Source organism: Chelon labrosus (assembly GCF_963514085.1).
Source record: "Chelon labrosus genome assembly, chromosome: 9".
NCBI lineage: Eukaryota > Metazoa > Chordata > Actinopteri > Mugiliformes > Mugilidae > Chelon > Chelon labrosus.
Genome location: NC_140359.1, coordinates 8784899 through 8802019, shown reverse-complemented (window position 1 = coordinate 8802019; position 17121 = coordinate 8784899). Strand labels below are relative to the sequence as shown.

The following is a 17121-nucleotide window of genomic DNA, read 5'->3' as shown; positions in this document are numbered from 1 at the left end:
TTATAGCTTTGTAACTTACTTGTGGGGGTTTGTAAGATTAACCCAGTAAAACTAAAACTACCAGCAGCTGCTATGCTAGCAATGATTTTGCCATAGTTCTAAACTGGAAAAATACAAATAATGTGCAAATAATAATGTTATTGCTGTTCCTTCCACGTCCATTCTTTGGGCCAGTCTCATCTGAGCTAAAATAAATAAATGTGCGCTTTATTGGCCATGTTTATTTGTGTGCACATACAAGGAATTTGTTCACTGCATTGCGCAGTGGGCAGCCATGCAAGATGTCCTGGAAGAAGCTTGTTCCCTCAGCCATGTATATAGATGTGACACAAACCAGAAGCCTAATGGTTATAAACGGTTTCTCTGACCACCAGCCCAAAGGTCCGTATGCACTGGTTTATGAGACTGCAGATATGAGATTAGCATTGAGCTTCTAATCCAATCTTGCACCTTTCGCTAAATATCACAATATCATTCCTTTAAACTCAGCAATGACACCAGATTTCGCTTTGTTTTCAAGTCACAACCAAAATGAAAAGTCTGTCAAGTATGAAATTTATTTCAGTTTCGCTACATGCTACTTTAAGAATTACATTTGGAATGATGGAACAAATCAATTTTAAGTAGAGAAATGATGAATAGAGTAAGAGGGAAGAGAGAGCGAGAAATAGACTCGGAGCCTGAGATTGGGGTTTATTAAAACCCAATTGCATTAGCAGACAGAAAGGTAGAATCAATCCAGTGTGCATTAGTCTGTCTGAACCTCCTCCTTTAATTCATATAAATGTTCTGCATGTCCTTTTTGCTTTTTCAAACCACAAAAACGTTGTGCTCAGCTCCAGTCGCATCTGTGTGCAAGGCAGACTATTCTTTTTGCTGCCTTGCTTTTGCATCAGTGTTCCTCTGTGTCAGCATATGATTCAGAATTTACACTAACGTTGTCACTGCGAATACGATGGTGGATGTCACACCCCGAAATAGCCCCAATCCCAATAGCAAGAGGTGAAAAATGAATTCAGAGGCAGCATAACAAGATAGGGGCAAGACAGCAAGTTGCTATTGATCCCTAGAAGCCTTGTTCAATATCAGCCCAGATCCACTGACACATGGCAGATATGACCACCCACCCACACAGGTTCTTGGCAACAGTTTAGCTTTATCCCAGTTAATATTTGATCCATCATTAGTCCCTTTCTACTTGGGCTCTTTGCAAATGTTGGAGAAGAAGGTGGTTACCATGGGTTACTGTATATGGCAATGCATCTGAAGCACACAGTGTCGGGAAAGGCACACTGATCACAGCTTTGATAAACATAATGCAAATCAAGACATAAAACTATCGTCTCTTACATTCCATTTGCAGTGTAGGCAAGTGTAGGTGACACGGACGAAACCTCTCCTTGGAGAGCAGCTGTCCAAGCACAGTCCAGCTGAGCTATCTGGTGCTGTCATGTTGCTGCTTGCTGTCTTGTATAATATTTTCCACTGGGAAATGTCCAGTTTCCTACCACGTGTGGGCTGTGTGTGAAAAAGTCTTGATCCACCCTCTGTTTGTCTCAGCAAGAAGCTACTGCCCAGTGTTTTGTGATCTTTATATGGAAAAAATAAAGTGTTATTCACATGGAAAGATGTTATTCCATGTTTTCCTCTTTATTTCAACACTAACGGATAATGTCTCAACACTCAAGAACAGCACATACTGTGTGGAGGCTTAAATATTTCAGCAACATTGGTTTTCTCTAACTCCACAGCGTGGAGGGAAAGTCTTGCAGCCTTTTCTAAAGAAGACAGATCTCAGTGAAAGAAAAAAAAGAAAGAGGCACTGACAAGGGAGTTGGCAATATGTCCAAACAATAAATGTCAATACATTCCCATGGCTTTTTAGGTTTCCTCGCTGAACACAGACTAAAATTAGAAGTCACACTATAATGTCCAAATGCAATTATTCACACAAGATAATTAATGAGAACAACAACTGCTGGCAGATCTGTTCAGATCTCATGACAGTGTAAGTGACTCCACACTGTTCATGAAGAGATATGTATTGCCTACAGCAGCGGCTGCCTTAGGACAGTTGACAGGCTTCATCAAACAGCAAGACTGAAAGTTGTTGGCTTTCAGAATTTTGGTATGGAGGAAAATTGATTACTCACTTCACAATCACCAAGCAACCCCAGGAAAATTGCACCTGTCAAGGCCACACCTCAGTCACTTTACAACCATCCTTTCAAGTTATGAATCACAGAGCAGAGAGTGCGTATAACACAGTAGATACAGTTAATTTCACACTGCTCTCATTCCTTTACAGGCTATCCAATTTTATATTCTGACATTTGCTCTTAACACTCTGTCAACAAAATTTCGCTTCACCTGACTCTGCAGTAATGTTTACATATAGAAAGGTTATTTATTAAGATTTATTCTCTCATATCTGGGGCATAGAAGGGATTCACATCAAGTGAGCATGCGGGGATGTTTTTCAGTCATTCTTTGCCTGTCACATGTCCTGTGCCACACTAAGGATGGCAGGTAGTTGGCATGGAAACCATCTTAGATGGGGTGCAGGCTGAATGAATGGCACCACTGGAGCTGTGCTGTCCCAAACTAATCAGCTGTATTGTCCTTTGGTCTGCCAGTTTCTCCCCTTATCAGATGCAGCATAAGGGAGCCATGCTGTGCATAATAGCTGGTACATTCAGTGTCCAACAGCCTGCTGTACTGCAGTATTCCTTTGTCAAAGCCCATTGTGCCCACACATGCCTATCCTTACTACACACCACTTTGGGTGGCCCTTAATAGCATCGTATATTTTTCAATAATTATATTGAATGAAGGTTAAGTGTCTTAACAGTTTGCAAGATTTGTGTGATGGGGATGCTTATAAAAGCTCAAGGTCATGGACTATTTTATGACTTGGTTACTGCTGCAGCCAGCTCCACTTTTTCAAGTCCGTTTGCTGTACATAGATTGACAGCTAATTCTGTAAATGCTGCACACTTTGTTTTCATTTGTCTGTCATTCCTTCCTCTGGCCAATGATGCGCCTTCTGCACAGCCTTTTCTTGATGAAAGGAGACGCTCTGCCGCTAATGTACTGGAATGCTGTACTCTCAGTAATGGCCAAAACAGACTCTCTGTGACCTCCAGTAAGGTCCAACAAGAAACAGGCTTTCAGACGGCCCCACAACAAGAGCACAAACCCAGATAAACCGTATTAATTATTATCTACCAGTGATTATGCAACCCTAATCAGCAATGCATGAAATGTATTAAGTGAATGTGTGTGTCTATGTGTGATATGCGGTGCTATGTGTGAGCCGCAGATGGTTTGACGCCTAATGTTAGAAATTTTATTAACCAGTTAAAATGATTGTGTTTAAACAGTCAGAAGATGGTGAAAATGTCCCCTCACAATTTCCAGGACCCCCAGGGGATGTAATCAAATCCCTTGTGTTGTTCTCAGAAATACCAACCAAGACAATTAGATGGAGTCACAGTACGCTATGTCTGATGTGTGAATATTTGCCGTACAGAGAGATGCAACACTTTTGCTTTGCTGTTTATAAATTTCTGCACCCAAGACAAAAAGCAAAACCTTTCAGTTTTCTCAGCGCACTCCGCTGCAATGTATATTGGACTGGAAAATAGATAAGTGATGGATTACTCCAAGAGTGGTGTTGCAAGTGGAAAATCTCTACTCTGGCTGGCAGGAAATTATATATGCAAATGAAACCCTCCGCAGAAGATGAATGAGACTGTGTAAAATGTAAAAACCTAAGCAACACTGAAGCCTCAAAAAAATTATATAAACACACACACACACATACATGTACAAAGCATCAGAACTTGCTGACTTAAGAAATTTATCTAACAGCTCGTGCAATCATGCAACTGTGGAAAATCCATCTGGAAAACATTTGATCAGATGGAGACCGCATACTGGAGAGTCAAAAATGACAACAAACAGTGGGCATGAATAAAATGAATAGGACAAAACGGTGTGGCACATAGAGCTTCTTATTGTTTGATTTTATTATCTTGTCATGTAGCCTTAGCCAAATTAATGATCTGCAATCAAACAGGAACCAAATAAAATGTATATAAATAACATAATAGCATAACATAATGCACCTTAAAATGCATTAGACGTATAAAGATAAAAAAAATAAAAAATACGAGATGCCTCAAACCATTTACTAGAGTAAATGTGTATACTTGGGACTGCTTTGGGCCTCCATTGCTGGTGCATTTATTTTACAAGCAATCCCTTTAAACTGGCTATACAGATATTAGAATAGGGAACAGCATCCTCTTGTGTTTGACAAAGTCACTGTCCCTAAACGTCAGTTTTATTTTTATTATATGACTTTGATATTTTATTGATATAAACCACCAGAAACTAAACATAGATCAAATAGAATTGAATCACCAACACTACACACTACTGCTATCATTGTTATTATTAATAATATTGTCTTTTTGATAATATTGATACTATCTTATTACTTCCGTGCAACGGGAGGGACGCCCCTGATTTGTTGAATTCTAAAAAAGGGGCGGGACAACGTGGCAGCGGAAGACCAATCACGCTTGAGCTCACCTCCTGACACCAAAAAGTAAACAGACTTGTTTTGATCTGTCAAAAAATCACACGGCTCTGCTAAAGAATTCACCAAGGACCCGAGTGTGCTTTTGTGACCAAACATTTTAATCTAAAACGGGTTGGTTTTCACGAACGCGAGTGCATTTCTGTGCAGCTGTCTTGTTTCAGTTTTTGAGTGTCGAGCGTGCTGTTTTTGTAGTGCGTTATACACCAGCTAGCATGCTAACCAGCTGATGCTAGCTAATGTTAAACTAACTTAACATTGGCTGACAGCTTAGCAGCGGGCAGGCAGCTAGCAGGTCAACTGTAGGCCGTGTGTTTTAAACTATGCTATTAATCTCTAATACTCCTGTAGCGTTAACCGTGTGTGCAACGTGCTAGTCTGTGTCAGTGACATATAAACCAAGCGTAACCACTCTTCTTTAGCTGCTAGCTGCACAGTTTGCTCTTTCTTTCCGTTGTGATTTCATTTTTCTCCATGTAATTTCAATTTTAAAAGCACGCGAAGAGACGTCCGAACGATGTCAGTGCTAGACAGATAGAAGTGATGAAGCCTGAGCAGAAGTGTGTTGCCGTGGCTGAGGACTGGACGCTGAGTCCAATGGGAGGACTCGCCGGCTCCTCAGGCCGCCCGGGCCGACAGACCTTCAAAAGTTCAGCCCACTTTCGCAGCCTGCTGGACGGCCTGTTGGCTCTCAGACAGGGCGGCATCCTGTTTGATGTTGTGCTGGTGGTGGAGGGTCGACCCATCCAAGCCCACCGTATTCTTCTGGCAGCCTCTTGTGATTATTTCAGGTAAGATTCAGTGAAGCAGATCTCTGTGCTCAACTTTCGCTTTCACTTTTCTTTAGAATCTTACCAGATCATATACTTTTGACAAATGTTCAAAATAAATTTCAAGACTTAAACACCAATAGAGACAGTCTGGCACTGACATACAGGAGGTATTCATCTACGTAACATTAACCGTGATCAAATGTGCAGAAACCTCCAGGCCAAACTACGTTTCTTCACTTTCTCTATTGCAAGTAAGATGTGTTATCCCTTCCCTGTCCCCATTTATATGCACACGATCACTATGTAATCGGTTGTTGCAGAGGTCTCCGGCTTTGTGTCACAAGACAAAGCCAAGACTCGGACCACATGAACATCTTAAACGTAGCTTCTCAACGTTGTCATATGATCAGTTGTGCTTTGCACATTTAGGCTTCTGTCATTAGCTTAGCTGTAGTGGGAGGGTTTAGGGTTAGGCTTTAAACCTGTGTTATCTGCGCCACAGTCACATGATTTCTTAGAACTCAATCCTGTGTACTCAGAAGCCGCAGGTTAAAAGGCACCTGTGGTGTGGTTTCAACCCGGTGAAGAGTAATCATATCATAACTACTATGAACAGCAGTGGAAACACTTCAGACACAATGCATCAACATAAATAAAATTACCTTAACAATGTCAGTGAAGGTTCCCAGTTATCCAGGTCATGACATGCCTAAAAACAAACCTAAAACAAAAGGGCACTGCTTGAGATGTCTACAATACATATTTGGATGTGTTGTGTAACACAGTACAATTCAAGCAAGTCCAGTTTCCTTTGTTTTAAATAGATCCACACGATAATTTCTCATGCTGGTGAACACTGGCATGTTTTTATCCGTTGTGCTCCATAAAATTGGGAGGGTTCTCTGACACACCTGCGCTGGGTGTCTCAGCTGCAGGTCAGCTGGACTTCTTCCCATTTTGACTCTTGCATCGGGTTAACTTTGTTTATTTGTCTACTGTCATAACAGTTAGACTTAACCTTCACCTTTAGGACGCAACATTAAGTATTACGTGTCGCAGAAACCTTCACTGGAATATATGTAACATACAGGCATCACTTAGTAGTCTGCAGTGCGAGGGTGGGGAAAGATTTTGTCTGCCGTGACTGTATTGTCAGTAACTCTACTATTCAGAATCAGAGTGACTTTACTGTCCTTCTATGCAGTACAACTAGTTTAAAGTCATCTCCTATGTGGTTTGTGCAAGAGAAAACAAAGACAGTATAAAAAAAACAAAGCAGCAGGGATATTTGTGGCTAACCCTGCTATTGGACTGTAATGCTAAACACTGCTAAAGACGTAGCTCTTTACAACATTAGTTGTTCGTTGTAGAAAATGACTTCAAACCTGGAGTTGTGTGTTTTGCACTTGGGTAAACCTAACATAATAATAATATGTCACACTTCTCCTCTAGAGGGATGTTTGCTGGAGGCCTCAGGGAGACACAGCAAAAGGAGATTCCAATCCATGGAGTATCCTACATGGCCATGAAAAAACTTCTTGACTACATCTACACTTCAGAGATTGAGTTAGACCTGGAGTGTGTTCAGGAAGTCCTGATAGCTGCCACGCTGGTACAGGTAGGCATTATTTTCTCTTTTGCAAAATACAGTTGTTCATTACTTTCTTCTCTGCTAACTTGTGTTCTTTGGTGTTTTACAGCTTGAGAAAGTCATTGACTTTTGCTGCGATTTCCTTTTCTCCTGGCTGGACGAGAGCAACATATTGGAGGTGCATCATCTGGCCGATCTCTACGGGCTGCAGCAACTCAACGACAAGATCCACTCCTACATCCTCAAGAACATTCAGACTTTGTCACGAACAGATGTGTACCGACAGTTACCACAAGATGAGGTTTTCAGAGCGCTGACCAGTGACGAGCTTCATGTGAACAGTGAGAATGAAGTGTATGAGGCGGCACTTCACTATCACTACAGTCCTGAGCAGGTGGAAACTGACCAGGTGTACTTGCAGGTCAGTCTGAAGGTGTGTCTGCATTTTGTTCTAAAGCACTATCATGGATAGTGTACCTACTTATTTTTACTTTATTACTCAGGCTTTGTCATTAATAGATATTAACTGTTTTGTCGCCTTTCTGACCCAAAGGACAATCTCAAGATGCTCGACGCTGTGCGTTTTTGTCTGATTGAGAAACAAGTTCTACAGAGACTGCATGGCAGACTGCACCAGTGTCCACTGAAGGATTCAGTTTCGGCTGCCCTACGCTACCATGAGCAGGAGGTCTGGCAGCCCGTCCTGCAGAGTCCTCTCACCCAGCCGCGGTCCACCTACCACTGTGTCCTGGGCTTCGGGGGGATGTTCGCTTCCACCACGCTCTCAGACGGCAATGACCTGTTTCAGGTGTTCCACCCGAGCTGGCGGGAGTGGAGGGCTCTCACTGCAGCTCACGCGCCACGCATGTCCAACCAGGGAATTGCTGTGCTCAACAGCTTTGTTTATCTCATTGGAGGAGACAAAAATACCAGTGGATTTCGCGCTGAGACCCGCTGCTGGAGGTGAGAGCACGTCAGAAAATGTATCAATCACTTCATATTGTGATTCATTCACGCCAGTTATATCACTATGGAACTAATATTTCTCAGCTAATAGTTTTATCTGTTAAATATCCGGAAACAGATGGAATATTTGATCGATTGCTTGCTTAAAGATGAAAAAGCCACCTTGCATTAGTGGTTAGTAACTGTTCTGGGTTTTCAATTGTATCACATAATCTTCTACAGCAGATGGTGTTTGCCCAGTTGTCATGGAAACATTTCCAAGTTCCCATTTTGGAGCACTTTATAAATGATCCTCCATACTGTTTAGATAGCTGAGGTAATTGGCTTTGGAAACAAAAACTGGGATCCGAGGTCACAAGGTCCATGTATTCTTGAGGTTTTAATCAGACCATGATATTTTACCGACAGGTCTGTCATGAGCAGAAAATCTAATAGATAGGTGCTCAAAAACTCTGAGTGACCTTACATGCACAGTGTTATGATCCTACAATCAACCCCTGCTTAAATGGGGTATGTGATTGTATGTTACCTTTGCTGGTACTTTTCCAGATGAATGAGTGAAGACTGAAGCTTGGCAAGTGAAGTGAGTTCAGGTGCTTAGCTGGGTGCAGGAGTTGTGTCTGATCATATTACATGACCTTCGTCGGCCAATGTGAAATCTAAGATGTCACACAAGTTCATTAACTGATCTGTTTTGTTCTAAATCTCATACGAGTTGGTTTCCAGTTTGTTTTAAGACTTCCGCTCTTCCCAGATACGACCCTCGTCACAACAGCTGGTGCTCCATCCAGTCTCTGCAGCAGCAGCATGCTGACCACTGTGTTTGTGTGGTGGGCGGCCATATTTATACCATCGGAGGGCGCGACTACAGCAACGAGTTGGACACAGTGGAGCGCTATGATCCACGCACCAACTCGTGGGAATTTATGACATCTTTAAAGAGAGAGGTATGAGATTGGATTATTTTTTTAAAGTGCATGTGATACCTCTGCTGTCCACATGATGGTGCTATTTACCCATCATTGTTTTGTAAGCGGTGTGCTCCTGTTGTACACCTTTTCTTGAATTCCCTTTAAGTAAAGTCTAAACTTCCCCCAGGTGTATGCCCATGCTGGAGCAGTGGTGGATGGGAAAATTTATATAACGTGTGGGCGCAGAGGGATGGCGTACCTCAGAGAGACTTGCTGCTTCGACCCTGCAGCCAACCACTGGACAGGATGTGCAGAGGGACCAGTGGAGCGAGCGTGGCACGGCATGGCTGCTGTTAATGGACGCCTGTATGCTATTGGAGGAAGCAATGATGAGCGTGGATATCGACGTGATGTTCTGAAGGTACAATGCCACATTGCACCTTACGGTTTTTCTCTTTTTAGTCTTTTTGTTAACATTTCTTTTTGGCCTTCATATGTTGCGGTATTTGTCCCCTACTTGTTGATCTCACTTCACACTTTCCTGTAATTCTTTTTTATATAACGATAATAATTTATATCCATTCAACTATAGAGTCAAACCTAGTTTTACATTTTGTTGAAGGCCATTGTGATGCTAAGAAGTCAGAAGGTTTGACGACCTACTGAATTAATTACGCTCTGTACTGGAGCAGCACCTTTGACAGAGGTTATTACTATTTGGACAGCACTTGTAGGAAGTAGCAAGTAATTCATTTCCCTTTTTTCAGGTGGCATGCTTTGACCCAGCTGTCAACTCTTGGTCTCTAATGACCCCCCTCCCCGCTGGGCACGGAGAACCCGGCGTGGCCGTGCTGGACAGTCGGATTTACATTCTGGGAGGACGCTCGCATGACAAAGGCGACAGGATGAAATACGTCCACGTGTACAACACCGACACAGACGAGTGGGAAAACGCGACCGAGTTTAAGGAGCGCGTCTCCGGGCTGGCAGCCTGTGTGGCGCTCATGCCACCCGCCGTGCTCGCCCAGGCCAGAAGCTGGGAGCAGCGCACCAAGGCTTCGTGGGAAGAACTGGACGTGGACAACTCAGAGGACTCTAGCGAGGACTGAATCAGCTGTGCTGACCGAACCAAATCCATCATGCACTTTTCTTTTCCAGCACGTTGAATTTTAAGTGGAATTTGTCCTTTTTTGCATGTTGACCACTTTGAGTGCCTCTGAACCAAAGTGTCAATAAGGACCACTGCACACTTTTTGCTGATCTGAACCCCTGCCTCTTCACGTGCTAATACTACTGATCCCCGATTGTCCCTTTACTGCTCCCGTGTGCTTTATTGTAGAGGGAACCTTTCTATCTTCAACTGAAATATACACTGAAGAGTACCGGCTATGCAATAACATGATAGTTTGGAGTAGGTTTATTCGCACAAGACTTTTAGTTTCAGTCTAGACTTTCTCTAACCTAGCACCTGTTGATCATTTTCAGCTACCATCACATTTATGCTACTCAATAATGAATCAGTTGTTTCAGTTTGAGCGGTGTGCCTTGTTTTGTGGTTACATCAGAACATCTGTATTGTATGTTTAGCTGGAGATGAGCATTAGGTATTGTGCCTCTGGTATCATAGATAGATCTAAAAATGTTGATTTATGTTTGTATCTGAATGATGAGGCACTGGTGCTACAGGCGGTAGACCCCAGCTCACGGTGTGTTCCCATGTCAGCCTCTTGAGTCGTGATATGCTTGTAATGGTTTGGTTTTTTTTTCTGTCATTGATCTTACATATTGTGTTACTCAGTTTGTATCGGGCTTTGCTCTGTGCTTCTCTTTGTTGGCTCGGGTCAACATTTATCTGAGAAAAAAAACAGGTTAACGTCCACCACTGCCGGTACAAATCAAATACATTTTTTTTTCATATGTTTGTAAAGAAGGCATTTAATGGAAGCCCTTGTCACACAACATATGCAACTTTGTTTTGAACTTTAATAAAAGAGTAATATATAATTGTTCACGTGTGCCTGTCAGTAGGGGTTGGGGTTTTTTTTACAGTTAAAAACGTGGTGGGTATTTAGTTGGGTGATATTTAGGCAAAAAAAAAAATAATTATACAACATGGATTTTATCATTATATTTTGAATAATCTATTAATTAAAAAGATGATTATTCTGTGTCTGTAATTCCCAAATAATTTCCTGTGCAATTCTTGGAAATAGCGAGGAATAGAGAGTTTAGGTTACGTAGATGTGTTTTTCTGAAAGAAAAGGGACTATAAATATAATTGAACATAAACAAAGGAATAAAGGAAATGTTTCTATTGGAATCGAAAGTCTGGGTTTGACACAAGATGGGCCTCACTGTGTAGGTTTTTGGCTGCTACCCTTTTGTTAATCTTCATAATTGTAATTGTAAAATCTCATTTGCTTGTCTCCGTTGTTGTAACTCCTGACAGTGATGATTCCTGGCTTTTATTCCACCCAGTCTCTACTAGTTCCTCTCCATTTGGCCCTGGACTCCATCAGCTTTATGAAGGCTGACTGCTGCTTTCCTCTCCGTGGCTGTTTCATCTACATCTGTTACCCCCCGCCAGCTCTAAGTAAGTGAGTGCCCCCCCCCCCCCCCCCCCCTCCTCCCCTTTCACACTATTGTGCCAGCCCCCAGCAAGTTGTCTGGTAGGATCTGCTGACACCAGCACCGGGCATCCAGGATCAACAATCTGTCACAGCCTTTTTATTCCAAAGCTGTAGTACCGCCTGGGGGATACTTAAGACATATGTCATGCACTTAACCACACCAGTGGCCTTTCCAAACATCTGAGTGCAGGTCGATCCGGTGCTCTCTGCTAGACCGTTATCAAAGCAATTAAAGGGACGACATTAGCCATTGATGTGGAGCTATGCAGATTGGAGCTGAGCATGTGTGAGTCGAGGGAATTCTGCTAAGTGCCCGCTTTTATTCTTGCTTCTTATTCTTGCTCCTGCTGTGCATGAGTGGAGGAGGTCAATGGAAGTCGATAGGAGACAAAGAAAGTGACCTGTGGACGGGGAGTCTGAAACGTCGCTTTTCATTCGGTCACAAACAATATTCCTCCTGGACTATTGAGCCGACTGGTCAGTGCTCTCAGTGACCCAAGATATATTTTTTAAATTGCAACACCTTTATGTGGAGGCCTTTATCAACATGTAATATACAGTGAGTGCAACACGTTTATCCAGTCTGTTGCTCATTTAATAGTTTGTGTTTCATCCCAACCCTTGTGCTTTGTTTTACCCTCACAGCCCTTAGTAAACAGCATACCTGCTGAATGCTTGCTGTTTATCATTTTCTTGTCTCTTTAGACAGCCCTTCACAAACTTTGCCTGACATTAATTCATCCACATTTGAACTCCCTTTAAAGTAATAACGTTAACAAAGGTTTCACATTTTTACTTTCTTCATATATAGGTCTTCCTCTGACTTTCACGCAGCTTCTACAGCCAGCAGTTTCTGTAGTTCTCTGTATACAAATTCAATGTGTACAGGCATAATAAACAGGCATTATGATAATATGCTGTAAACAAAATACAGAAGAACATGTTACATATGCGACAATGAAAGTTTCCATAGCACAGTCAGCTTCCCTTTTTTTCCCCAGTGGCTCACGCAGGTCAGTGATAATATCTTGTCTTTGTGTGCCATCTGTGGTATTAAAGTTAAAACAGCATAATATTTTGATGTGCTTTAAGTACATCTGTACCTACGTATATACATCTGTATAAGTACTACTAACTGTGTAAAGAGCATGGAGACAAGCCTCTTCTACAAATTATTATGAATGATCCCAAACCACACAACACATGGAAACCAGTTTAATGTCTTAGCCCAGGTTTTATTTCCCCAGGTCCAAGCAGTGTGAGCTATTTTTATTGAGTTTAATCAAAGAGCTGGCTGATAATCTTATAAATATATCTGAATGTGAAGTTCATTAAAGTGACCTGCTCACACAGCAGTCCAGCAGATTTCTGTAAAGTTCAGTCTTTTCTTTTCCTCATTAAAACGAGTAAATCAGCTGTGAGCGACATGCGGCTGGAGAAGTCAGAGGTTGGTTCAGCAAGGCTCCGAGATAATGAATTGGACTGAATAAAATCCACACTACGGTCCTGAAGGATGGCCTCCTCCACCTTCCTTCTCCCCCCCTCCCCCTGGATTTTACAACAGTCATTAGCAGCTCATATCCACTCAGTGCGGAGGTGATGGGCCCAGCCTGTGTTTTTCAGTTGTGAAAAGGAGCCAACAGCCCCCATTTTCATGCTTTTTAAGGCTCATTGACATGGAGAACGAGGGTCGTGCCATGCTTTATGTGCCGGTGGGTAAACCTCAGCAGGTGAGCCCGAGCCACAGCAATACAATGTCTTTAATGCATGCTGGGCTCGTCGAATGCTGCAGCGTAGTCCTCATTAGATCAACAAAGAGGAAATGCAAACAAACACCACCATAGGGCGTGTTGCTTATCAGGGCCGACAAGGTACAAATCATGCAGATGTGCGCCCGCTGACAAGAGACACTTTTACAAAATACTCATGTAGGAAAGTTTGTGCGTACGGAACAGCAACTGGATGAAAACCAGGGTCACAGACAGACTGTTTGAGACTGTGATGATGGTGAAAGTAGAATTTGCAAGGTCACTACACAATGAAAAGACCCAGAGAGGGATCAGAGATTGTGCAACCTTTGTACTGAGAACTGCCTGCATCTTTTTTGAATGTTAGAAAAATGAGTAACAGGGAAAAAACTGCAAAAAAACATGGAAACCATCCATCTACATATATATTATATTGGTGTATTTCACTCCTGCCTGGTCTGTTATGACTGAAGTCTGTGTTCTTTAGCCACTAAATCGAAATGCTAATCTGATAAAAGAAAAAAGGTAATTACACCAACAAAGCATCAAATCATTTTAGATTTTTATTTAGAGCTCACATCACAGTTTAAAGGCAGAAATAAATTGCACACTTAACATTTAATTGTCTCTTCCTTTTTTTTTTTTTTTTTTACAAAAATAATATTTACACAAGAAGATGAGATGAAATTCCAAATAAATAAACAATAAGAACAATCAGCATGACATAGCACACTTTCAATTAAATTTCAATCAGCGCATCTGGAGTCTGAATCCCGCCAGTCTAAACAGAAGGCAGCGACAGGCAGCTCTTTACGCTTCTTAGCTCCTTTCAGTTTCTCATACTCGTCCGCAGGCCTCCGGCCCTCGGCCTAGTTTGGGCATGCATTCTCATAGCTGTGAGCGCTGTGTCAGCATTCTGGCAAGATGGCGCAGCGGCAGCAGCAGTAGCATCGGCGAAGTCACCCTCAGCCTGTTAACACTGAAGATCCCTTCACCAGCAGGAATAGGAGAACAGTGGGTACTGGCTCCACTCAGCCACGTTGCCATGGTGATAGCCGTGGTGCACAGCTTGTGTGGTGTAGTCAGCAGTCAGGTGGTGAGGAGGAGGATACTGGGCAGGCCCGGGGCCGCTCCACTGGCCCAGGGGCTGCTCTGCGCTGTAAGGGCTGTAGATGTGATGGCCGATCACCCCCGGCTTGCCAGCTTGGGCCATGGTCATGTTCAGTACCCCGGTGTAGTCCTGGGGGCCGGGCAGGTGCTGGGGCCCGCAATGAGAGGGGCCACTGTCAAGTGTACGGGGCTTTGAAGAGTCGTGATCGGGGACGGTGGCGACGTCAGGAACCCTGGACTCAAAGCTGCTGCGTCCACTGTTGCTGCTGCCGATGCTGGAAGAGGGCGATGGAGACTTTCCATACTCATGGACCCTGGAGAGTAAAAGGAGGCAGTCAGTGACTGGCTTATCAAAACCCAACATTATTATTATTCACTGCATAAACTTCATCTGTATTCACCTGTACGGCTGGTAGGAAGCTGGAGCTGGAACAAGCTGCTCTGCGTTGTACATGTCTCTTGTGTCTGCCCCAGCAGGAGAGTCAGTCCTCACACTGTGATCCCTCTCAGCACCCCAAGGAGAGTAACGCTCCTCTTTTACGGTGTCCTCGTCCTTTCTTTTGGGCAGGTCTCCGTCCTCTCCGTCATATCCGTCATATGATGACTGGCAGAAATCTGCAAACATGCAAATCGTTAGATACAAGAAAGGAAAGAAAGAAAAACAGCAGCAGGGGGAAGAGTCTCAACACAGTACCTGGTGGACTGTCCTCTTCAGAGTCCCTGTTCAAAATGTCAGACATCTTGGCTCTCTTGTCATGGTATGCCGGGTTCTTGATTGCACGCCTGTGGAAGAACATCAGGTTCATTAAAACAAAACTGTATTTTGTATCTTTCCAGTAAAGCAGCAAAACTGGAGTTCTTGCATCGAATCCAACAACTGTGAAACTCACTTTCTTTTATTTGTGCCCTCATCTCGGAAACCCTTTGCAAATGGATTGTGATCAATCTTCAGTTTTGTAATCTGCAGGAGAAAGGACACGAGTTAGTTAAAAAAACAAAACAACTCTGTAATATCTGGTGTGCTCGTCATTTGTATTGGTTTGAGGTGATAGAAACTGACCTTGGTGTTCTGGTAGGCAGTGACTGCAGTGAAGGAAGTCTCAGGGAAGGTGAAGGTCTGGAAAACACTCCAGCGGACACTGAACAGGTCGTCTGCCTGGACGATGTGGAAGCGCGGGTGGTAACGATGCATGGAGTGCAAAATGATCTGCAGATAGGTAGATAGATGATGAACTGCTGCTGCTGCTGCTGCAAGCTGAAAATAATCTGAAAAGTTTTCGAACAAGCACCTCGTTGGAGTGCTCATACTTACATGGCCGTGCTGGTCAAGCGTGTTGTTGGTGAGTTTGAGCTTGAGAAAGGAGACAGACTGCTTCATCCAGTGGCTCCCCGGCGCTGGAGAGTCTGGGTGGAGGTAGGTCCTGCAGGGAGGCTGAGGCTCCGCTTTTCCTGCCACCTCCCATTTCTCTTTATTCCACTGTAGGAAGGAGACTGATAGTTAGTCAATCTGTCTCAGGAAAAAAAAAGGGTGATTTACAGAAGAGTCTTCATCTTGTCCCCTTCCCACGATAGAGTGGAGTGAGATGGCTGGCCACCACCACCCACAGAGATGGGGGGTAGTACAGTGGGCTCCCGGCAGGGGATAGAAAAACAGGAAGAGATAGCACCCTTTGATGTACAATGTCAGGAGAGAGGGGGGGTGATAAACAGGGGGTGTCCTGTTTGGGGATACTGGTAACTACTGAGGGATACCTACAGCCAAAGCCATGACTGTGAGTCAAGGCTAATTTGTTTTTTTGAAAGAATTTTTTTTTTTTTTCAGTGAATAATGTCTCATGTCATTTTATATGTGAAGGAAAAAAACTCTGGCCCCGTACCTTATATCTGAACCCATCCTCAGGGACCATGTCAACCAGTAAGATGTACTTGGCACATGGGAAAAGCCCGGACATATTCACTTTGCAGTGTGGAAACATCCTCCTGGAAAACACAGAAAGGAACATGTGAATGCAGAAGGCAGCAGGAGGCAGGCCTGGTGTACTTGGTGTAAACAAAATGCATTACAACAATTTCTTGTGTTGTCTTACCTTCCCGGTTTAGTGATGATCATTTCTGTTCCTATTTCATGGAAGGTCTTCCAGAGTTCAGGGTCCTCCAGAGTCATCCTGATGTTGCCCTGGAGATAGGCATCAGGGCCGGCAGCCATGGAGGAGGGAGGGGGGCCGCTGAAGTTGGACTTCAAGTCTGGCAGAAAACAAGATGCATTATTGGCACACTTTACCTAATTAGAAATATAATTCATGGTGAGGACAGGAGAATAGATGAAGATGAAACACAACAAAAAAGAAAAAACAGGAACATTGAAACTAAGTTGTTGTTAAAACTATTTTACAGCAGCTCAAAGTCAGTTTGTACTCACCTCTGATAGACTGCATCCTTTAGGTTCAGTAGTATCACACTTAAAATGTTAAATTGTTTTTGCATGAAAGGCCGATATGCAATCCAAGTTTCGGCAATATCCAAAGTGTGCCTTCAGCTCTGCTCTGAATCCTCGATCTTCTGCCTCATGTATGAAGGAAGGGACAATCCAGCGGCTCAGGAGGAAAAGAAAAGTCAGAGAGTCTTGTTGCAGCAGATATTTCAGAGATGCTTGAGTGCTGCAGGACGGAGTGACCATGACTTTTAAGGGGAGCCCTGGAGAGGGTGGGGCCACGAGGGCCATTCCCAGGCTTTGAAGTGACACAATGATGAGCCGGAGTCCCGCTGTGATTGGAGGGTGCTGGAAA

General features: G+C 43.3%; 2 protein-coding genes across 3 annotated transcripts; one reads left to right on the top strand and one right to left on the bottom strand.

Moving 5' to 3' along the window:
- Nucleotides 1-4626: 4626 nt before the first annotated feature.
- On the top strand, nucleotides 4627-10851 carry klhl22 (kelch-like family member 22). 2 transcript variants are annotated; one of them, XM_084551017.1, is made up of 7 exons: nucleotides 4627-5397; nucleotides 6832-6997; nucleotides 7080-7391; nucleotides 7524-7933; nucleotides 8691-8883; nucleotides 9035-9268; nucleotides 9615-10851. In XM_084551017.1, exons 1-7 carry the CDS (start codon nucleotides 5150-5152, stop codon nucleotides 9954-9956), a joined length of 1905 nt encoding a protein of 634 aa, XP_084407143.1. In that variant the 5' UTR covers nucleotides 4627-5149; the 3' UTR covers nucleotides 9957-10851. The 2 variants fall into 2 exon arrangements, with proteins under 2 accessions (XP_084407143.1, XP_084407142.1); XM_084551016.1 differs by having other exon boundaries at nucleotides 7080-7403.
- A 3352-nt stretch (nucleotides 10852-14203) lies between these two features.
- tbx16 (T-box transcription factor 16) lies at nucleotides 14204-16770 on the bottom strand (the record flags this gene model as incomplete). The annotated part of the gene is made up of 9 exons (XM_084551235.1): nucleotides 14204-14649; nucleotides 14737-14950; nucleotides 15030-15118; nucleotides 15226-15296; nucleotides 15396-15542; nucleotides 15648-15812; nucleotides 16213-16315; nucleotides 16423-16579; nucleotides 16755-16770. The coding sequence occupies 9 exons, from the start codon at nucleotides 16768-16770 to the stop codon at nucleotides 14217-14219; spliced, it is 1395 nt and encodes a 464-aa protein (XP_084407361.1). The 3' UTR covers nucleotides 14204-14216.
- Nucleotides 16771-17121: the final 351 nt, after the last annotated feature.